Raw genomic sequence first — 24,393 nt, forward strand, 5'->3', positions numbered from 1 at the left:
GAGAGAGAATCGGTGTCTGAATTTGCCTTTTTGTCAAGGGATGTGCTGTGTTTCGGGGATGTTCCCATACTGGAACAGTTTGCAGCAGCCATCAAATTGGCTGGCTATACTACTGGACAAATAAATCAGAGAACACGCCACAATATTGCAAAAGTTGGCGCAGGTTCCAATGCAGATTCTCTTCACTGCTAGATTCGTAGATTCCTGGACAGATTTATAACTAGAGGCCCTTGTCGTGGAATCGCCAGCACAGAAGACATCTAAAGATAAGTGGGTATGTATTAATTCTGATCAGAGGCATAAATTATTGACTGGAATGATTGGAATGTTTTTGCCAATATTTCGGTCAAAGTGGCAAGGTGGCTAAGTGGTTAGCACTGCTGCCTCACTGCACTAGAGACCCGGATTCGATTCCACTCGAGTGACTATCTGTGTGGAGTTTCCACATTCTTCCAGTCTGTGTGGGTTTCCCCTGGGTAGTCCAGTTTCCTCCCACAGTCCAAAGATGTATAGGTAAACAGGACTGGCCATGCTAAATTGCCCATAGTGTGCAGGGATGTGCCGGCCAGTTATGGAAATGCAGGGTTACAAAGAAAGGGTTGGTGGGTCTGATGGGATGCTCTTTAGAGAGTTGGTATGGACTCAATGGGCTGAAAGGCCTGTTTCCATACTGTAGGGATTCTATGACAATGCATCAAAATTTTGATTTGAAGTTTTATCAATCTAAAATATTACCTGTTTTTTCTCTCCATAGATATTACCTGAACTGCTAAATATTTCCAACAGTTCCAGTTTTCATTTCAAATTTTCAGCATCTGCAATATTTTAGTTTTACAATTATAAAAATAGGTTTGCTACAATGTCAATATATATGCAAATTGACACAGAACTACATATCATACCCTGGTGCAACAAGAATATTCTAATACTTTTCTGGTCCAGTTCTGTGAAACTAGTCTTGAACAACATATATAGAATATATATAAGATAGCAGCATATTTGTAAATGATTTGGCATTGTAAGAAATAACAAAAGAACCCATGCTTTTCTTCAGGAGAAAAAAAAAAGATGGATAAACCTTCAAAATGAGATGGCTAAAGATAGAAAATGTCATCATTTTCAATAGCTTGTGACATATCTGTCAGAGTATAAGTGATGAAAAATTGCAGACCTTATCAAGAAATGTGTTTAGAAGATCAGAATTATTCATTTTCAGCAAGATCTATCATTGGTGGTGGAGGTATATTATGGGCATGTAAAAAAGCCTTGTTTAAGTCATTTTCGGTTAAGGCGCCTTTTTGTTCTCTCAACAAACGTATAAAATGCAAGGCTACAACCTACAGTGACACTTCTATAATTAGACTCTCTCTTTCTCAAGAGGAGCAAAGACTGATCAACAACTCAGGCACCAAAGTCATAAATCAAATTCTAAACACCAGTCAATTCAGAAACCATAACAAAAACTTGTCATGCAGTAGTCAAAACATTCTCTGAGAAAACTGCACAGAAACAATCCTACTTACTTAATAAGCAAGATTCATATCCATACATTCTGGTCCTAAGCAAAAAAGTTATTTTCCTTATAAATGAAGCTATGATTCAGCAGCAAGGACAATTCAGCCTGATATATTCCTTCAGTTCTCATAACAGGGCTATTCCTGCATAATTGATAAGAGCTTTAATGAGTAAATCTTTTTTTAAGTTATGCATGGGCTTTGGACATGGCTGGATAGGCCAGCACTTATTGCCCATTCCGAACTGCCTTTGAGAAGGTGGTGGTGCTGAGCTACTTTCTTGAATTGTGGGAATCCTAGAAGTGTAGGGAAATGCTGTTAGGAATGGAGCACCAGGATTCTGACATTGTGAAAGTGATGGAACAGCAGTTTACAACTGCTGCACTTGTTTCTATAGATAATAGAGGTCACAGGTTTGGCAGATGGATTGGAGATGTGGGCCATGAGGCTTTTTAGAGACTGGCACTTGTTGGATGTCAGTGTCCATGGATATGGGGTACATGTAGCTGGTAATCCTAGAGCATGCCTGAGATGCTGGTGCCTACTGTCCAATATGGAGATCTGAGGAAGTAGCAAGGTGAACTCAGCAAAATCCCACTCTGCTCTCAACATTGAGTTTTCCAAATGGCTAGTTTGAATGATGAGTTTGGTAAGGTCGCAACCCATGGAAAGTTGGATTGTGAAGAAATCATTTTACTAACAATGAAGAGCATCACTTGGAAACTGGCTGCTCCCTGACGAGAATGGGAAAAGCAGGGAAGTTGCAGCGAGATGATGTCATCCTCGAGATGGCTAACTCCCCTGATTCTAGCACTCATCTTGCCACAGTCCATGTCATTCAAAACCAGGTAGAATTCCACCTTGTAACTTGTTTAACACCTTCTACCATTTGAAAAGGGAAGATATACATTTTTGTAGATTGTAAAGAGGAAATTGCATGGATTCGAGTAATATTGCTGCTGCAATGTACATGGACATACAAAAGGCATTGAATATAGTGACACATAAAAGAGTTACGAGAAAAGTTATAGCCCATGGATTTAAAGGCCAGTATCAATGTGGACACAAAATTGGCTGAGTATCAGAAAACACAGCAATGCTACTAGATATATGTTAGGCTGGAGCAAGGTGCATAGTGCACTTCCCCAGAGTTGATATTGGGACCCTTGCTTTTCCTTATTAATAGGAATGATTGAGATCTTGAAGTGCAGTTGACAACTTCAATGCTAGTGGATAATACAAAACTTGAAAACATTGCGAAGTGAGAAGGACAGTATAGAAATTCAAAAGGGTATAGACAATTGAGTATAAGAGCTGGGAAGTCATGATGAGGTTGTACAGGATATTAGTGAGACCATTTCTACAGTATTGTCCAATTCTGGTCACTCTGTTATAGCAAGGATATTATTAAGCTAGGCAGGGTTCAGAAGAGATTTACCAAGTTGCTGGGTATGGAAGGTTTGAGTCATAAAGTGGGACTTTTTTTTCGCTGAAGCGTAGGAGGTTGAGAGGTGACCATATAGAAGTTTTTAAGATCGTGAGGGGTATGGATAGGATTAATGATAGGTATCTTTTCCCTAGGATTGGAGATTTCAAGACTAGAGGGCATATTTTTAAGGTTAGAGGAGAGATATTTAAAAAAGACATGAGGGTCAAATTCTTTACACAGAGGGTGATTCACGTGTGGAATAACTAACTGATGAAAATTAATTAAAATCAATAAATTTGCAATTAAAAAGCTAGTCTGGTGGTAACTATGAAACAGTTGTCATAAAATCAAAATCTGGGTTCACTAATGCCCCTTAGGGAAAATAAATCTGTCATTCTTACCTGGTCCAGCCTACATGTGACTCCATACCCACAACAATGTGACTGACTTTTAACGGCACTCTGAAATGGTGGAGTGACACATGGGAAACAAATGTTGGCCGTACCACAGGCAGCATGGTGGCTCAGTGGTTAACACCATGGCCTCACAGCGCCAGGGACCTGGGTTCGATTCCAGCCTCAGGTGATCGTCTGTGTGGAGTTTGCACATTCGCCCAGTGTCTGCACAGGTTTCCTCTGGGTGCTCCGGTTTCCTTCCACAGTCAAAGATGTGCAGGTCAGGTGAACTGGCCATACTAAATTTCCCATAGTGTCCCGGGATATGTAGGCTAGGGGTAAATGTAGAGTAATAGGGAATGGGTTTGGGTGGGATACTCTTTGGAGGTTTGGTGTGGACTTGAAGGGCTTGTTTCCACGCTGTAGGGATTTTATGATACCAGGCACACCCACATATCATGAAAGCATAAAGAAAATTTAGAATTGCAGTGAGGAGAATTTATTAATTCAAAGGGTTGTGAATCTTTGTAATTGCCTTCCCTGGGATTATTAATGCTTCATGGCTGAATATATTAAAGGGCAGAATGAATCTTGTTGCACAGTGATAGTCTTCCTATCTTTGGGCTGGATGACACAAGTTCATTCTGGATTAGTGGTGCTGGAAGAGCACAGCAGGTCAGGCAGCATCCAAAGAGCAGCGAAATCAACGTTTCGGGCAAAAGCCCTTCATCAGGAATAAAGGCAGAGAGCCTGAAGCGTGGAGAGATAAGCTTGAAGGGCTTTTGCCCGAAACGTCAATTTCGAAGCTACTTGGATGCTGCCTGAACTGCTGTGCTCTTCCAGCACCACTAATCCAGAACCTGGTTTCCAGCATCTGCAGTCATTGTTTTTACCTACAGATTTACAGTACCCACTGCTTTTAGAACTATTGCATAGTAGAACCACTAATCCAGAATTTGGTTTCCAGCATCTGCAGTTATTGTTTTTACCTCGTTGACACAAGTTCATGTCTCACCTGGTCCAGAGGTATGTAGTGATATCTCCGAATAGGCAGATATAAATATACAAGGCCAAAATAGACAGATTTGTGGTCTCTCAGGTCACAGAAAATTGTAAGCAGATGATAAAATTTGGAGTGGAGGCCAAAGATTATCTATAATCATAATCAATGATACAACAGGCTGCAGGAGCTATGCAGATTACTTCTATTGCTACTTTTTATGTTCATATTCTCAGCACATTGTCATATCACATATGTCTTTGGGCACTCACTAAGTATTCCATCAGATTGATCTGTGATGTAGGCTTGCAGCTCTACATCATAAAAAATACAAAAGTGCCTCAAAAATATTTCATTTTGAGATTGGCCCAACCAAGAGTGAAACTTATGGAGGTATGTCAGTTTATTGCTGTTGACAGGGTGAAAACTGTAAACCTTATGGTACCATGGTTCCTAATGAAGGGCTTATGCCCAAAACGTCAATTCTCTGCTCCTCAGATGCTCCCTGACTTGCTGTGTTTTTCCAGCACTACACTCTTGACTCTGATCTCCAGCATCTGCAGTCTCACTTTCTCCTATCATAAGGTGTGAGGTTATTTCTGCATCTCAGGAGGTTTTGGATTGTGGCTGTATCAGAAGATGTAGACCACCAACTCAGAACTAAGAAATGGAGAGAAACAGCTGCACAGCAGTACAGATGGCACTTTGGAGCAGAGGCAAGCAGAGGTACTCATCCAGGTGCAGGAGACAGGAGACAATACATACAGAATTGACTATATCTCCAGAGGATCAACTTCATGCTCTTTCAACATCGATAAAAGTAAAGAATTGATCGCTGACTTCAGAAAGAAGGGAGGAGAAACACATCCCCACCTACATCAACAGAGCTGAGGTGGAGAGAGTAGAGAGCATCAAGTTCCTAGGTGTAATAATAACAGACATTCTGTCCTGGCCCTCCCACATGGATGTGCCGGTCAAGAAGGCATAACAACGACTCTTCTTTTTCAGTGGCTCATGAAATTTGACATGTCTATAAGTTTCCTCACCAACTTTTACAGATGCATCACTGAAAGCATACTGTCTGGGTACTTAAAGGCCTGGTGTGCTAACTACTCTGCCCAGACCATAAGAAATAACATAAGATTGTGGGAACAGCCAAGGCCTTCAAGGAAGCCAAGTTTCCATCCATGGACTTCATTTATACGGCCTGTTGCCATGAAAACTTCATCAAAGACCCATCGCATCCCAACCTTTTCCATCAGGGAGAAGATACAGAAGCTTGATCACTCTCACACACACAAACACACACGAGCAGGTTCAAGAACAGCTACTTCCCTGCCATTATTAGACTGATGATTTGACTCTTTAACTTCAAATAATGCTGATCTTGCCTTAGGGCACACCCTGTGTGATGCAACTTGTATGCCTCTGTCTAGTGTTTTTTCCATCCTATGTTCTATATGTCCTTGCTTACTGTGGTCTGCCTATACTGCTCGTAAACAAACTTTTCACTGTACTTAGGTACACGTGACAATAAATCAATTAAATCAAATAAATCAAATTGGATCACCTGTGACCGCAATTCCTACCTGTTGTTGCTATAACTCTTCTGGGCACTATCTGAAATGATGCTTCATGTCCTAACAGTTGAGCCTGTTCCTGCACAGGTTTAAGTGCAGCAGTCTTCAACGGGTTTTCAAGGCTCCAAAATACATAAGTCACTGGTGAACAGCAATTCAGCAGACATGGCAGGGTTAAAAGAATTGCAATCCATGCAGTAGAGATAAAAAGCTGAATAGAACGGTTTGTTGGCAAAGTGCAAATTGTGTTGTGTTTTGGGGGATTGATTCACACTGTTAGACTAAGCAGGTTGTCATAGAGTCATACAACACAGAAGCAGGCCCTTCGGCACACCATGTTTATACCGACCAACAAACTTCCAACAACACTAATCCTATTTACCTGCACTTAGTCTGTAGCGTACTATTCCTGGCATTTTAAAAACTCACTCAGATGCTCCTTAAGTGTTGTGTGAGTACTTGTCTTCACCACCCTGTCAGGCAGCTCATTCCACGCGTGTTGACAGCTTCAGAGATGTATGGACCCGTACTTCAAGGTCCCTCTGTTCCTCAGTAATCACTAGGGACCGACCATTTATTGTGTATATCAATTAGCTTGCACTTATCAGGATTAAACTCCACCTGCCATTGCTGTGCTCAATTTATTAGCTTATCGGTATCAGACTGCATCTTGAGACCATCCTCCTCACTATCAACAACATCACCAATTTTTGTGTCATCTGCAAACTTACTAATTGCACTTTCTGCATTCATATCGATGTCGCTGATACAAATAACAAACAGCAAGGGTCCGGGTTCTGAACCCTGTGATACACCACGAGTCTCAGGCTTCCAATTACTAAAATAATCCTCCCCCATCCCCCTTTCCATCTTATTTGTAAGCCAATTTTGGATCCAGTTTGCTAACTTGCCTTGGATCCCATGAGCTCTTAACTTTTGAACCAGCCGACCAGTCAGAGACCTTACTGAAGACCATGTAAACCACATCGACAGCACTACTCTTATCAATACAATTAGTAATCTTTTCAAAAAAAATGCAATTCAAGGATCTTACACTAACTAGCCTTAAATTACCTGGGCTATCCCTGCTGCTCTTCTTGAACAAAGGAACCACAATAGCTGTCCTCCAGTCATCTGGCATATCACCTGTGGTCAACTAGTATTAAATATATCCACCAGAGCCCTAGCAATCTCCTCCCTTGCCTCCTTAGTAGCCTGGGATATATCTCATCAGGCCCTGGGGATTTATGCTGAAAAATGTGTTGCTGGAAAAGCGCAGCAGGTCAGGCAGCATCCAAGGAGCAGGAGAATCGACATTCCGGCCTGAAGAAGGGCTTATGCCCGAAACGTTGATTCTCCTGCTCCTTGGATGCTGCGTGACCTGCTGCGCTTTTCCAGCAACACATTTTTCAGCTCTGATCTCCAGCATCTGCAGTCCTCACTTTCTCCTGGGGATTTATGCACCTGCATGCCCACTAAAATATCTAATACATCCACCTTATTTATCTTAACGTGTTCTAGAATCTCACCATCCCAAATGATATCCCCAGCTACAATATCTTTCTCCTCTGTGAACACAGATGAGAAGTATTCCTTTAAGAAATCACCCATGTTGACTGGTTCCACGCACAGATTGCCTTTTGGTCTCCAATATGTCCCCTCTTTCCCTCGTACTCTTCTTACTCGTAAAATCCTTATAAAAAGCCTTGGGGTTTTCCTTGATCTCATCTGCCAAAGATCTTTAATGACCCCTCCTTTTCCTCCTAATTTCCTTTTTTAGCAACCTCCTACACTTTCTATATTTTTGAAAGGCCTTCCGTTTTTAATACGATGTACCGGACATATGCTCCCTTTAGTAATTTTTGAGATTTATAGCTCAGGTTGATGATAATCATGTAAGTTAGCTCACTGAGCTGGAAGATTTGCTGTTAGATATTTCATTACCATGATGTCATCACCCACCTTAAGAAACTAAGACCTATAAATAGATAGGCAGGACATACCACCAGCACTTCACTGGGGACTCTCACTGATGATGTTACCTAGTCATAGATCACAGAATCTGCAGTGTGGAAACAGGCCCTTTGGTTCAACATGTCCACACTGACCCTGCGAAAAGTAACTCACCCAAACCCATTCCCCTACCCTATATTTGCCCCTGACTAATGCATTTAACCTACACATCCCTGAATATTATGGGCAATTTGGCAGGGCCAATTCACCTAACATGCACAAATTTGGACTGTGGAAGGAAACCGGAGCATCTGGAGGAAACCCATGCAGACAGGGGGAGAATGTGCAAATTCCACACAGACAGTCGCCCAAGGCTGGAATCGAACCAGAGTCTCTGGCACTGAGGCAGCAGTACTAACCACTTGAGTCACCATGCTGCCGACAGTCATGATGATGAAACATCTGAAAATAAACCTTCCAGCTCAGCGAACTAACTTAAAAAACTTATATACTCCCTTCTTTTTCTTTATTAAACTCTCAATATCCTTTGATAATATGGGTTCCCTGGACTTCTACTCTTGCCCTTCACCCTTTAGAGGATCACGCTGACCCTGAATTCTCATTATACTCCTTTTAAAAGACTCCCACTTTCCAAATGTCTTGTAATTGCTTACCAAATTTGCACATTAATTAGCATTTGTGCTCTCAGGATGAGAATAATTTTTGCCCTTTTTTTTAAACCTTTATCTAGTCCTGCAGCAACTCACCAATCATCGGAACTTAAGACATTCCTACCTCTGGCACCATATTAAAAGGTTGCCATGCATCCAGATAAGCACGTTTGGTCCAGAGATGCCCTACACAGTTCTGGACATTGGCCTAGGACATGGCTGACAGGTAAAATCAGTGTCTCACTTTGCAGGCATGGTCCGAGAGCAGATGGGGTGGCTCACAATAAGGACTTCTTCTCAAAGGATGAGCAGTAGAGGCCATGACACCAGACCATGCCTGAATACTCAGAGGTTTCTACCTAGGATAAAACAACCATGTGGAAGCATATCCTTCTCCATTCTGCCAATACAACAGCCAAGATCTTCTGTGATACCTCACACCCATTCCATCTCTGCTATTGTACCCACCTCCCACCAAAGCTCATGCTCCACCACTCCAGCCAACTGCAACATTTTCCCGATTCACCGTCACTCAAGCAAACCGTGACACTACTCATGTTGTACACCCTCTGCATGGCCTACTCACTCACTTGGGGAACCTATCCATCTATACTAACAGTAATAAATGTGCCACCCACTTTCACCAGCCTCTCTCTCATTCTAGAAGCAAATCAGCACATAATAGAGCAAAAAGAGTCAGGACAGTTGGTATCCTGCCAGTCATTCGGCTCTCGCCTCTATTTGTGGAGGATCCTAACTGTGTCCACCTCAAGTAGAGCCCGGACTGGTTTCAGAGGCTTCTCTTTACTTACTGTGCCAGGATCCCCTGAGCAAAACCTACGGCCCTTGACTGGACTGAGGCCTGCTGCCAACTGCAGCAAGCTTCCTGATTTTTTGTCTGTGCTAAATGATACAACAAGACAGTAGTAATATGAGCCTGGTGTCTCTGGTTAAAGGGAGCAAAGTGTAAAAAGGCAATACAAGGCAGGGATGCATGAACATCCAGGTAGCTCAGAATGAGTGAGCCCTAAGACAGCAAGCAAAGAGCCTGGAGAGGTGGCCTCATCCCATGAGTTGGGTATGGATCCCTGAGCGCCAAGTGTCCTTGCTGTCATATTACAGTTGCTAGTGCAGTCCAAGATGCATCACTGAAGTATAGAAGCATTCTGGAAGTGGATTTGACATATACCATGAAGGCTCATAGAGGCTTCCACATGTGGGATAACAATGTTTGTGAATATGTGGCGAGTGTGACCAGTACCAATGAAACATGGCCAAGATGTTGGTGCCCAGTGTCCAATATGAAGCAAGCACTAGGCTTCCATGTCAAGTTTCCTGATGTCTAATTTAAATAGTCAAAGTAGACAAACAGGAGGCTGGAAGAACACAGCAAGCCAGGCAGCATCATAAGTTGGAGAAGTCAGTGTTTCGGGTATAACCCTTCTTCAGGAATTTGACAGTTAACAATGTGTTTAACATGCAATGATCATCAATTAAGAATCTCACCACACCTCTTAAGAAGAGCAAACAAGATGTGATGAGACAATATTGATATCAAGATGTATCTCACCAAACCTATTATGCTGTAACTCTCATTCAGAACCTGCTAAGATTCTACCCAATTCACTGTAGCTAATACTCTGACTATAACTTGATAGATAAGAATGAAACCAGATGAGTGAAATCCATCCAGCATTAACAATGTCTAAGGCTGCAGACAGGTCAAGAAGGGCAAGGAGAGAAAATTTACTTTTGTCACAGTTACATAGGATCTGTTTGGATATTGAAGCCTGATTGAAGTGATTCAAATATGAAGTTCTAGTAAAGATTGATATGGTTTGGATGACAACATGTTTAAAAGATTTTGGACAGAGAAAGAAGGCTTGATACGAAGCAACATTTTGCAATTACACTGGGGAGGGGGTCAAGGATTGGCTTCTTGCGACGAACAATTGCAGCAGACTTGAAGGAAGAATAGTACCTGAGAAAATACATTAAAAATATGAGCTTTAATATGGGGACCAGCAAAGATGTTTTGAAGCATTAATTTTGTTCCCTTCCCCACTGATGCTGCAAGATCTGCTGAGTTTTTAAAATATTTTTGTTATATCAGATAGTGCTTTGAGGTCCAGCCAGACATTGCAAAGATTGACTGAACCAACCCAGGCCTCTTGGACTTGACTGCAGCAGGAACAAGAACCCAGGGGAATGGTCAGGGTGGGAGAATTACATAAGGACTATGGCATGAAAGGTGGAAGTGAGAGCAAGGTTAATGAAATTAGTAGCTACAGAAATGTTGCTGTGAACAGAGTTGAGATTGTTGGAACTTTTAAAGTATAGTTGTAAGTGATTTGGGATTAAAATTGATCAGGCAGACACAGAATGAAGTAGAGAAGGGACAGGGAAAGAACGTGTGCATGGATAGTGGTGCAAAAAAATGATTGTGTTTGGCAACATATGTGATTGATAGTATGGGAGTAGTGAGGCCACATGAGAAAGCAAAGTCAAGAAAATGATCATGCACGTAGTTTTGGAAATGACAAGAAAAGAGATATATGGTGGTGAACCCAGAGGGGAAGAAGCATGATGAATTGAAATTGAGAATGAAGTTGTGGAGAATGAAAAGTTACTTATTTCAGAAATTGGAGAGGGGGAAAAGCAGTGGAGCCATCGAGAAAAGAAAAATATTATGTGAATGGTTAGGCAGTGGGGATAAGGATTTTAAATGAGAGGTGAGAGGGATTAAACTGTGCAAATGCTCAAGGGAAAGGGAGGTGTCAGAGTATTGAGTGAACAGGCTAAAAGGTGTGATTTATAGTCATACAGTCAGAGAGATGTTCAGCATGGAAACAGACCCTTCGGTCCAACCTGTCCATGCCGACCAGATATCCCAAGCCAATCTAGTCCCACCTGCCAGCACCTGGCCCATATCCCTCCAAACCCTTCCTATTCATATACCCATCCAGATGCTTCTTAAATGTTACAATTGTACTAGCCTCCACCACTTCTTCTGGCAGCTCATTTCATACCCGTACCACCCTCTGTGTGAAAAAGTTGCCCCTTAGGTCTCTTTTATATCTTTCCCCTCTCACCCTAAACCTATGCCCTCTAGTTCTGGATTCCCCCACTCCAGGGAAAAGACTTTGTCTATTTACCCTATCCATGCCCCGTATGATTTTGTAAAGCTCTATAAAGGTCACCCCTCAGCCTCCGACACTCCACGAAAAACAGCTCTAGCCTATTCAGCCTCTCCCCACAGCTCAAACCCTCCAACGCTAGCAACATCCTTGTAAATCTTTTCTGAACCCTTTCAAGTTTCACAACAGCTTTCCGATAAGAAAGAGACCAGAACTGCACGCAATATTCCAGCAGTGGTCCTAACCAATGTTCTGTACAGTTGCAACATGACCTCCCAACTCCTGTACTCAATACTCTGACCAATAGGAGAGAGCATACCAAACGTCTTCTTCACTATCCTATCTACCTGCGACTCCACTTTCAAGGAACTATGAACCTGCACTCCAAGGTCTCTTTGTTCAGCAACACTCCCTAGGACCTTACCATTAAGTGTATAAGTCCTGCTAAGATTTGCTTTCCCAAAATGCAGCACCTCACATTTATCTGAATTAAACTCCATCTGCCACTTCTCAGCCCATTGGCCCATCTGGTCCAGATCCTGTTGTAATCTGAAGTAACCCTCTTCGCTGTCCACTACACCTCCAATTTTGGTGTCATCTGCAAACTTACTAACTGTACCTCTTATGCTCGCATCCAAATCATTTATGTAAATGACAAAAAGTAGAGGACCCAGCACTGTTCCTTGTGGCACTCCAGTGGTCACAAACCTCCAGTCTGAAAAACAATCCTCCACCACCACCCTCTGTCTTCTACCTTTCAGCCAGTTCTGTATCCAAATGGCTAGTTCTCCCTGTATTCCATGGGATCTAAACTTGCTCATCACTGTCCTATGGGGAACCTTGTCGAACACCTTACTGAAGTCCATACAGACAACATCTACTGCTCTACCCTCATCAATCCTCTTTGTTACTTCTTCAAAAAACTCAATCAAGTTTGTGAGAAATGATTTCCCAACCACAAAGCCATGTTGGCTATCCACAGAGTCCTAAGGTACACCTGATCAGGTCCTGGGATTTTATCTACCTTTATGCGTTTCAAGACATCCAGCACTTACTCCTCTGTAGTGTGGACATTTTTCAAGATGTCACCATCTATTTCCCTACATTCTATATCTTCCATATCCTTTTCCACATTAAATACTGACGCAAAATACTTGTTTAGTATCCCTCCCATTTTCTGCGGTGCCACACAAAGGCCTCCTTGCTGATCTTTGAGGGGCCCTATTCTCTGCCTAGTTACCCTTTTGTCCTTAATGCATTAGTAAAAATCCTTTTCATTCTCCTTAACTCTATTTGCCAAAACTATATCATGTCCCCTCCTGATTTCTCTCTTAAATATACTCCTACTGCCTTTATACTCTAAGGATTCACTTGACATATGCTTCCTTCTTTTTCTGAACCAAACCCTCAATTTTCTTGGTCATTCAGCATTCCCTATGCCTACCAGCCTCTCCTTTCACCCTAACAGGAATATACTTTCTCTGGACTCTCATTACCTTATTTCTGAAGACTTCCCATTTTACAGCCATCCCTTTACCTGCGAACATCTGCCCCCAATCAGCTTTTGAAAGTTCTTGCCTAATACCGTCAAAATTGGCCTTCCCCCAATTTAGAACTTCAAATTTTAGATCTATCCTTTTCCATCACTATTTTAAAACTAATAGAATTATGGCCAAAGTGCTCCCCCACTGACACCTCAGTCACCTGCCCTGCCTTATTTCCCAAGAGTAGGTCAGGTTTTGCACCTTCTCTAGTAGGTCCATCCATATAGTGAATCAGAAAATTTTCTTGTGCACACTTAAATTCCTTTCCATCTAAACCCTTAACACTATGGCAATCCCAGTCTACGTTTGGCAAGTTAAAATCCCCGACCATAACCACCCCATTATTTTTACAGATAACGGAGATCTCCTTACAAATTTGTTTCTCAATTTCCGTCTGACTATTAGGGGGTCTATAATACAATCCCAATAAAGTGATCATCCCTTTCTTATTTCTCAGTTCTACCCAAGTAACTTCCCTGGATGTATGTCCGGGAATATCCTCCCTCAGTACAGCTGTAATGCTACCCCTTATCAAAAACACCATGCCCTGAGTTCATCTGGCTTCCCTGTTAGACCTCTTGCATTGAAATAAATGTAGTTTATCAGTCCTACCTTGTTCTCTGCTTTGTCCCTGCCTGCCCTGACTGACTTGCCTTTGTTCTCAATTGTACCAGATTGAAATCTTTCCTCACTATCTCCCTGGTCCACCCCCCTTCCCCCCCCCCCCCCACCCCACATCCCCAACCCCCCATCAACTTACTAGTTTACTACAATTTCCTGAGCAGCTCTAGCAACTTTCCCTGACAGTACATTAGTCCCCTCCCAATTAGGTGTGATCCGTCTTTCTTGGATAGGTCACTTCTACCCCAAAATAGCTTCCAATGGTCCAAAAATGTGAATCCTTCTCCTGTACACCAGCCCCTCAGCAATGCATTCATCTACTCTATCCTCCTATTCCTGCCCTCACTAGCTCATAGCACCTGGAGTAATCCAGATAATACTTCTCTCCAAGACCCTCCTTTTTTAACTTCTGCCTAACTCTCTCCTGAGAACCCATTCCCCTGAGAACCCATCTCCCTTCAGAATCTCAACCTTTTCCCTTCCTATGTCATTGGTTCTAATGTGAACAATGACCTCCTGCTGACCCCTCTCCCCCTTGAGAACATTCTGCACTCTGTCTGAGACATCTTTGATCCTGACACCAGGGAAGCAACACACCATTCTGATTTTTCACTGCTGACCACAGAAACGTCTGTCTGTACCTCGGTCTAGAGAGTCCCCTAACACAATCAATCGTTTGTCTCAATACCAGAAACTTGGCTGTTTTTGCTACATTCCCCTGAGAACCCATCACCCCCTACATCTTCCAAAACAGCATACTTGTTTGAAATGGGGATAGCCACAGAAGACTCCTGCACTACCTGCCTAAGTCTCTTACCTTTTCTGGAGTTAACACATCTATGTGACTGTATCTGCAACTTTTCCACCTTCCTATAACTGCCATCCATCACATCCCCTCGCTCTTGTAAATTCCTCATAGCCTCTAACTGCCTTTCCTAATGATTCGCAACCAACAGCATTTATTGCAGATATAATCCCCCGTAACCCATAAACTCTCCCTAAACTCCCACATCCGACAAGAAGAGCAGATCACTCTACTAAGGGCCATTTTTGCTTCTTTCAATCTACAGACCCAGAAAATAGCACTGTCTTATTCCTCTACAAAACACTGCATAAATTAATACTTATGGCTTATATATTAAGATTAAGCAAGAGACATAGTTCAATAAAATATATAATCAAGAAAGAACCCACTCTATTCACTACTGCAGACTTATTTTAAGACTTATTTTAAGGCTGTGCTTAAAATCCACTTATCTGCTTCTGTGCTGTGACCGTTCCCAGACAGGTTCCTCCAAGATCCGTTGTGAAGTTTTTAAAAAAATTTTCCCAGATGCGTTCTGATGTCCAGCGATACATGAATTCAACAGCAACGGCAGTAACCGCTAACTCTCTCAGTTAGCAACGTGGGTTTCTTTCTCTCTCTCTCTCTCTGCCCTCACCATGTGCTTCCAGTGTCTGTTCTTCTCCCTTTTAAAAGTGCTGTTGTTTTGACTATTTTTTTCTCCAAGGTTCCAAAACAATGCAACAGCATATAAAACAGTAATTGCTGCTCCTGGAATTCGAGCAAATCACCTCCAACAAATAGAATACCTCAAAAAAAAGGAGCAGCTGTTAGAGCCAGAAATTTTTCCTGCACTCCATCTTGGATTACCCAGAATCCTTTCAAAAAGATGCAAACCACAGAAACAGACCTTTCGGTCCAACTCGTCTGCACAAACCAGACATCTCAGTCTAATCTAACCCCATTTGTTAGCATTTAGTCCATATCCCTCAAAACCCTTGTTGTTCATATACTCTCCCAGATGCCTTTTAAATGTTGTAATTGTACTCATTTCCACCATTTCCTCTGGTAGCTCTTTCCATACACACATCAGCCAATGCATTTAAAAATTACCCCTCAGGTCCTTTCCAAAATCTTTTCCTCTCACCTTAAACCTATGTCCTGTTGTTTTAGACTCCGCACACCCTAGGAAAAAGATCTTGGCTATTCACCCTATCAATACCCCTCATGATTTTATAAACAGCTAGAAGATCGCCCCTCAGTCTCTGACATTCCAGGGAAAAAAGTCCCCAGCCTATTCAGCCTCTCCATATAATACAAACCCTCCAAACCCAGCAAACTTCTTGTAAATCTTTTCTGCACCCTCTCAAGTTTAACAACATCCTTCCCATAGAGGTGTGACCAGAATTATGTGCAGTATTCTAAAAGTGACCTCACCAATGTCCTATACAGCTGCAACATTTCATTCCAACTGCTATACTCAATGCTCTGACCAATGAAGACAAGCATGCCAAATGCCTTCTTCACCACCTATCTGCAACTCCACCTTTCAAGAAACTATGCACCTGTCTCTTTGTTCAGCAACACTCTCCAGGGCCCTACCATTAACTGTGTAAGTCCTGCCCTGGTTTGCCTTACAAAAACACAGCACCTCACATTTATCTAAATTAAACTCCACCTGCTACTCCTCAGCCTTTTGGCCAATCTGATCAAGGTCCCATTGTACTCTGAGATAATCTTTTTCACTGTCAACTACACCACCTATCTTGGTGCCAGTCACAAACCTACTAACTTTGGTAATTAGTTATTACTTTGGTAACAACAGCTAAACCTCCTCTACAATAGTCTTGCAGAACAAGTGGTGAAATATACCCAAACATACCCTTCAGTTGGGGGAAGGTGACTCAATTCAGAGTTCCACCAAAGCCAAGGTATTAATAACAGTAAGTTAATGGATGAGAAGAGCTGTGTTTGCAAGTAAAATTACATTCTGGAGAAAGATGGAGAGAAAAATGTGACGTTTCCATTGTGTTATAGGAACGTATTATTAGTTTGCGACACTTTCCCTTTCAGGATCGCAAACGTGTACTTTACTTGACAATGAATGTAAAGACTTAGATTTCTAGAGACCAGTGGGGATGTGCACAAGTCAATTGGTTACTTGCAGGACAGCTGGGCATTAGTAGCATAGAGCCAAAAAAAACTGCAGATGCTGGAACCCAAGGTAGACAAGCAGGAGGCTGGAAGAACACAGCAAGCCAGGCAGCATTAGGAGATGGAGAAGTCAATGTTTCAGGTATAACCATTCTTTAGGCCTGGAGGTGGGTGTAAGCGGAGCTGCAATTGGAGGGGGGTGGGGGCAGGGTCAATCAGAGGAATGGAAGGGAGGGAGGGGGCTAGGAAGGGAGTCAGGGGATGGGAAGGGACATTGTTTGAAATTGGAGAACTTAATGTTGAGTCCTCCAGGCTGTACACTGTGCAGACGGAAGATGAGGTGTTCCTCCAATTTGCGGTATGAATCGCTGTGGCAATGAAGGAAACCAAGGATGGTCATGTTGGAAAGGGAGTGGGAAGGGGAATTACAATGAGCGGTGACTGGGAGGTCAGGTTAGCCCATGTGTGCCTGGCTGAGATGCTCAGCGAAACATGCCCTGAGTTTACATTTGGTATCCCCAACGTAGAGAAGACCACATCAGGATCACCAAATACAGTTGGTTGGAGGAGAGGCAGATGAACCTCTGTCTCATCTGAAAGTACTGTTTGGGGCCATGGATGGATGTGAAGGGGGTGGCTGCTGGCAGGTTTTGCATCTTTTGCGGTTGCAGGGAAAGATACCTGGGGGTTCAGAGGGTTGGTTGGGAGAGTGGCATGAACCAAGGTTTGGCAAAGGAAATGGTCTTTGCGGATGGCAGAGAGTGGTGGGGAGGGGAAGATGTTCTTGGTGGTGGGGTCTAATTGGAGTTGGCAGTAGTGTTTAAGGATGATACATTGGATGCAGAAACTGGTGGGTTGGTAAGTGAGGACAAGGCATCCCTATCCTTACTGCATTTAAAGTGGGGGGGGGGGGTTAGATCAGTGGACAAGGAATGGAGGAGGTGCAGTGGAGGACTGTCTGGATGACAGAGGGAACCAAAGCATGTATTCAAAATAGGGGGACATTTGGGATACTTGGGAGTGGAATGTCTCCTCATCCAAGCAGATGCGGCAGAGGCAGAGGAACTGGGAGAATGGGATGGAGTTCTTGCCGGATACTGGGTAGGAGGAGATGTAGTCCAGGTAGTTATGGGAGTCTTGGGGCTGGTAGCATGTGCGAGCTTGAAGATTCTGTATTTAAAATGTAGAACCTGGTTATAATATTACTGCATATAGCTTTCCATCTACTCTATTTTACATCAACAACAAATTTCATCCTCCCATATACCCTCGGGCTGCAACTTAAAATCAGATGACCTTAATCCTGAACAATAAAATGTTTTGTAGCAAGTAGTTAGAATTTACATTTTGGAAATAAGAGTATGCAGTTTTATTTATAACAAGCCAACCAAAACATCTTATTTATAAATTCCAAATTTTAAAATATACATATAACCATTGGTAATTTGCTATCTGTTTATAGAAGAAAACCCTTAAAAGACTCAACACAATTAGAAAAAGGTCATTGACATGGACCATTTAACAAAAAAAAGACAATGAAAATAAGAATGAGCCTCGAAATATTAAACAGTAGCCTACAAAAATCAAAAAGTAGACTTTGATGAAATCACAGCGAATGCTCAGAAAAAAAAAATCTGCCCTCTGCTATACACATAGGTAATGCCTGCTGCAAGCTGTGTCCCTTTGCTGCTGTCCCACCCCTACTATTCAACTACAGGACTCTCAATAGTGGGCTACTGCTAGTCCTCTCTCTGATGACCAATTGCAGTCTTTTTTCAAAGAAAAGAAGAGACTGCTACTGCTGCTGTTCATCTTGCACCTCAGCCAAGGTTGAATCTAAGGCAGATCATTTGTCAGACATCCTAATACGATTCAGAAAACCTTCAAAATATAGATAGCAAGCTTTAAGCCAAAAGTACTATGAACAAACCTTTTAGTCAATTCGATAAGAAAGCCACTGTGAATACTGAGCATTTTGCACTGCAAATACAACAGTATTTCCATTTCTAAACTGCCTTCTCAATTACTATTGCATTTTTGCTTGGCTTCCAGGAAGCCCAGAAAAATCAATGGACACAACATCACTTCAAAACTATGCTGAAATATCTCTTCAATTCATTAAATACTATAGACCAATAAGGAATCCTCAGTCCATGCACAAAATAGGCTAAACATATTGTCGCAAGTTTGCAAAAATAAAGACTCAGGATTGAGTTTTAAAAACAGTCATTTAGAATTTACCAAGCTACCAAACATAAAGTACCTTCTTTTGCCAGTACAACCCATCTTTTAGGTTACTTGCCTGATGAGTCATAAGAAGTCAATTGAGAAGAACTGGCTGACAAGTCTATTGCTGCTTTCTTTTCCATTAGTGAACTAGTCAAACATTATAAAATTAAGACCAGATTGGCTGAGGTTTCCCTTTATTGACCTTGGCACGGTAGGCTAAATCAATTCTAGTGTATGTTAAAAGCAACAGCACTTTAGAGACGTCAAGTTCAAACAAATCCTAAACTGATATTCAATACTATACACTGAGAAAAGAATGCAATACAATGTATAATAAAAATGTACACAGACTTTTGACAATAACTTCCACAACGTGATTCTTCCACTACAGAAACCTTCAAATATATTCAACAATCTGGATACCTGAAGATAGCCTTTAAATGCAATGCTGAGTCATATGAGCTTCACACAAGTTACTACCAAAACAAGATTTTCTTGTGAACTTTAACATTAGAACTAGCTTCAGGCTTTCTTTAAAGCAAGATATTTTTAAAATCATGCTTTGATTTAAATTCATATGTTTTTCAATTAGTCTAACATGAGACTTAGTTAATTTTCCACACTATCACAAAAACCTATTAAACACAACTGTCTGACCCAAAAACTGATTATAAAAGTGGTACAAACTATTTTTTTTGATTTGAATAAAAATTACTTCCCAGAATTTTGGACTTACCACTTTCAAAGCAGGCATCAAATATTAAATGTCCCTTCTTAGGATGTCCAGTGTAACCAGTGGGAATAACGAGAAACTTACTGACATTCCCAACTACCGTATCTTCACCTCCATTTTCACTACCTGTAAAGGTCAAATCAATTCAGTTAAAATTCAAAACATGTTTCTGTAATCCTTTTCTGATGCTGAAAAAAAAGTCATGCTGTTAAAGCTTCTCAGCTTCCACTCAGGACAGATGCAAGAATACAAAATTTCAAAAGGTGCTTACTGGTTGGTAAGTGGATTCTGATTGGCAAAAGCATTGAAGAATGCACCAGAGAACAGTTGATGCCAAGCTTTTGTTTAAGTTCAAACTAAGAAAGTCAACTCTTAGTGGTCAAAATATTGGCAGAGGAACATATTTGGAGAATAGCTGTTTCACCAAGCCTTTGTGCTATTGAATCAGGTGGAAAAAATGGATATGCTCTTTCCATTGCAAGGGACAGGATCCTGCAAATGAAGAGATGGTGAACTTTCTGAGGAAGTGGTGAATGCGGGCAGAGTTATAACATTTAAAAGACACTCAGATAAGAACATGACTCGGAAAGGTTTGGAGGCATATGGGCCAAGAACAAGCAGGTGGGACTATTTAGTTTGGTATTAAGTTCAGCATGGACTGGCTGGACTTAAGGGTCTGTTTTCATGCTGTATGACTATATGCTTTCTGACACACATAAATGAGCCCGTCTGATTATATTAAATTGGTTTCTAATGCAATGCTTAGCACAATTGGGATTCTTAGCAAGTAATGTCCAATCACAGCTAATGCTGAATACTATATTATGATCTTTGCAAGCAATTTTACATAATTCCTGATTCTGGAAATTTCTGTCTTTGGAATGCAATATTGTCAACCTAATTCAATTTAAGAAGGGAAAGGAGGGTGAAAACAGGTAATCGCACAACTATTAGTTCAACACTAATTGTGCAAAATCTTTGAGAATCTTTCAAAGACAGAATTCTGGATTCTTATAGTAGAGGCCAGAAACAGAAATTAGGAGAGTTGATGGGTCTTGAAGTCGCTCCCAGGGAAATAGAAATGAGTCTTCAGTTCCATAGGGGACACTTTTCTTTTTAAACTTTTTTTTACCCAAAGGAGTCTCAGCAGTAGTGCTTATATTTTCCCTAAAATCACCCATGGCTGTGTGTGTGTGTATGTACACAGTAAAAAGGCACCATTGTGAAGAAAGTTTATTCTGTATTTTCCAATATTAGGAAAACACCCATGTGACTAATGAAACATTAGGGGCCACTCATTACTGCTGTAGAAATGGGTTTGGCAGCCAATTAGTGGCTAAAGGAGCAAGACTGTGGTTGCCTAAACAAAGTGGATATTGAAGACTCAGCAAACTCTAAGCTGCATTTTCCATTTCCATGATGTGCCAACACAGCTGAAGTGGAAACTAGGTCTTGGTAGTCAGTTTTTTTTTGGATATTGAACTGGGAGCAGTAAAGAAATGGAATGAAAGCAGGCTTTATTTCTGGAGTATGTGAGGAGTACCACGATAGATATGGATAGAAATCACTGTCATTGTGAATGGAAGATAAATCATGGGAAGACCCTGAATCTATGGAAGAGATCAATGACCTCAAACGCTAACAAATCGTGTGTTACTCCCAAACATCAGGATAGTCATTGGAGTATTTACCCTCCAAAAAACGCATTTTGCTGATGAACGTGGGAGGGGTGTGCACCATGCTGCTCACTGACATATCAGAATAACTAAAGAGCAACAGTGCTGCTCTGGACCTGTCATTACTGAAACACGTATGTTTTATGAATATTGAACAGTACAGGCCCTTCGTCCCTCAATGTTGTGGCAACCTTTTGTCCTGCTGTAAGAACAAATTAACCTACATGCCCTTCAATTTACTATCTTCCAAGTGCCTGTTCAAGAGTCACTTAAATATCCCTAAAGTATCGACTCTACCACCACCGCTGGCAGTGCATTTCACACCTCCACCACTGTGTGTGTATAAATAACCAACCTCTGACATCTCCCCTAAACCTTCCTCCAATCACCTTAAAATTATACCCCCAGTGGAAAACATCTCTGACCATTCACTCTATCTATGCCCCTCATCATCTGGAACACTTGTATCAAGTCCCCTCTCACCCTTCTTCACTCCAATTAGAAAAGCCCAAGCTATCTCAACCCTTCTCCATAAGACATGCCCTCCAGTCCAGGCAGAATCCTGGTAAATCTCCTCTGCACCCTCTCTAAAGCTTCCAAATCCTTCCCATTAAGAGGCAACCTGAACTGAACACAAAATTCCAAGTGTGAACTAACCAGGGCTCTATAGAGCTGAGGCATTATCTTAAATGGCTCTTAAACTCAATCCCCCTGCTAATGAAAGCCAATACACCATATACTTTCTTAAAAACCCTGTCAACTTGGGTGGCAACTTTGAGGAATTTATGGACATAGTCCACAGATGCCTCTGTTCCTCCACACTGCCAAGAATCCTGCCTTTAACCCTGTATTCTGCATTTAAATTCAACTTTCCAAAATGAATCACTTCACATTTTTCCATGTTGAACTCCATACGCCACTTATCAGCTCAGTTCTGCATTCTGTCAGTGTCCCGTTGCAAACTACAACAGCCCTCCACACAATCCACCAACCTTCGTGCCATCAGCAAACTTACTAACCCACCCTTCTTCATCCAAATCATTGAAACAAATCACAAACAGCAGAGGTCCTAGAACAGATCCCTGCAGAACACCACAGGTTACCAAGCTCCAGGCTGAATACTGTCCATCTATTACCACCCTCTGTCTTCTATGGGCCAGACAATTCTGTATCCAGACAGCCAGATTTCCCTGTATCTGAATGAACCTACTATTGGGAACCTTATCAAAAGCTTTACTAAAATCCATGTAAAGCTCTACCTTCATCAATGTTTTGTCACATCGACCAAGAATTCAATAAGGCTTGTGAGGCATGACCTGTCCCTCACAAAGCCATGCTGACAATATCTAATCAAACTATGGTTTTCCAAGAAAGCATAAATCCTGTCTCTCAGAATTCTTTCCAATAATTTGCCCACCACAAACGTAAGACTGACTGGTCTGTAATTCCCAGGATTATCCCTATTCCCTTTCTTGAACTGGGGAGTAGCATTTGCAACCCTCCAATCATCTGGCACTAATCCAATGGACATGGAGGGCACAAAGATCATTGCTGTGCCTTTGGCAATCTCTCACCTCACTTCCTGTAGTAACCTTGGGTATATCCCGTCTTGCCCAGAGGACATATCTACCCTTATGTTTTTCAAGCTTTCCAGCACATCTTCCTTCTTAACATCAACATGTTTGAGCATATCAGCCTGCTTCACGTCATTCTCACAAACAAAGTCCTTCTCACTAGTGAATACTGAAGCACAGTATTCCCTACCTCCTGAGACTCCAGGAACAACTTTCCTGCACTCTCCTTGATTGGCCCTACCCTCGCTCTGGCCATCCTCTTGCTCCTCACATAAGTGTAGAATGCCTTAGTGTTTTCCTTAAATCTACCCGCTAAAGCTTTTTCATGCCTCCTTCTAGCTCTCCTAAGTCCATTCTTCAGTTCCTTCCTGGCCTCTTTGTAACCCTCTAGAGCCATGCCTGATCCTTACCTCCTCAGCCTTAAGTAAGCTTCTTTCTTTCTCTTGACTAGAAGTTCCACATCCCTTGTCACCCAAGGTTCCTTCACCCTTCCATCCCTTCCCTGCCTCAGTGGGACAAACCTATCCAGCACTATCAGCAAGTGCTCCATAAACAACTTCCACATTTCTGTTGTGCATTTTCCTGAGAAAATTTGTTCCCAATTAGATGCCCCAGTTCCTGCCTAATGGCATTGTAATTCCCCCTCCCCCAATTAAATACTTTCTCATACCGTCTGCTCCTATCTCTCTCCATGGCTATATTAAAAGGTCAGGGAGTTGTGATCACATCACTGAAATGTTCTCCCACGGAGAGACCTAACACCTGGCCTGGTTCGTTGCCAAGCACCAAATCCAGTTTGGCCTCCCCTCTAATCGGCCTATCTACATGTTGAATCAAGAATCCTTCCTGGATACACTTGACAAAAACTGCTCCGTCCAAACTAATTGAAGTAAGGTTTCGATAAATATTAGAGAAGTTAATATCACCCATAATAACAACCCTGTTACTTCTGCACCTTTCCAAAATCTGCCTTCCAATCTGCTCCTCCGTGTCTCTGTTGCTATTGGGCCATCTGTAGAGAACTCCCATAAAAGTGACTGCTCCCTTCCTGTTTCTGACTTTGACCCATACTGACTGTGTAGACATAACCTTACTCGACGACCTCCCTTTCTGTAGCTATGATACTATCAACGATTAGCAATGCCATTCCCCCATCTCTTTTACCTGCCCACCTATTCCTTTTGAACCATCTAAACCCTGGAACATCCTACAACCATTCCTACCCCTATGATATCCAAGTTTCCGTAATGGTCACACATCATAGTTCCAATTACTGATCCATTCTCTAAGTTCATCGCCCTTATTCCTGACACTTCTTGCGTTAAAAATAGACACACTTCAAACCATGACACTGACTACAAATTTGCCCTATCAACTGTCTATCCCTCTTCACAGGCTC

General features: G+C 41.9%; 1 protein-coding gene across 1 annotated transcript in view; it reads right to left on the reverse strand.

Moving 5' to 3' along the window:
- Positions 1-24,393, reverse strand: part of agbl4 (AGBL carboxypeptidase 4) — an 855,821-nt gene that overhangs the window by 808,840 nt on the left and 22,588 nt on the right. Inside the window, exon 2 of the mRNA XM_072574259.1 lies at positions 19,748-19,870. Within this exon, the coding sequence (XP_072430360.1) occupies positions 19,748-19,870 (123 nt within the window). The remainder of the gene's footprint in view (positions 1-19,747; positions 19,871-24,393) is intronic.

The sequence above is a fragment of the Chiloscyllium punctatum genome, chromosome 7 (assembly GCF_047496795.1).
Source record: "Chiloscyllium punctatum isolate Juve2018m chromosome 7, sChiPun1.3, whole genome shotgun sequence".
NCBI lineage: Eukaryota > Metazoa > Chordata > Chondrichthyes > Orectolobiformes > Hemiscylliidae > Chiloscyllium > Chiloscyllium punctatum.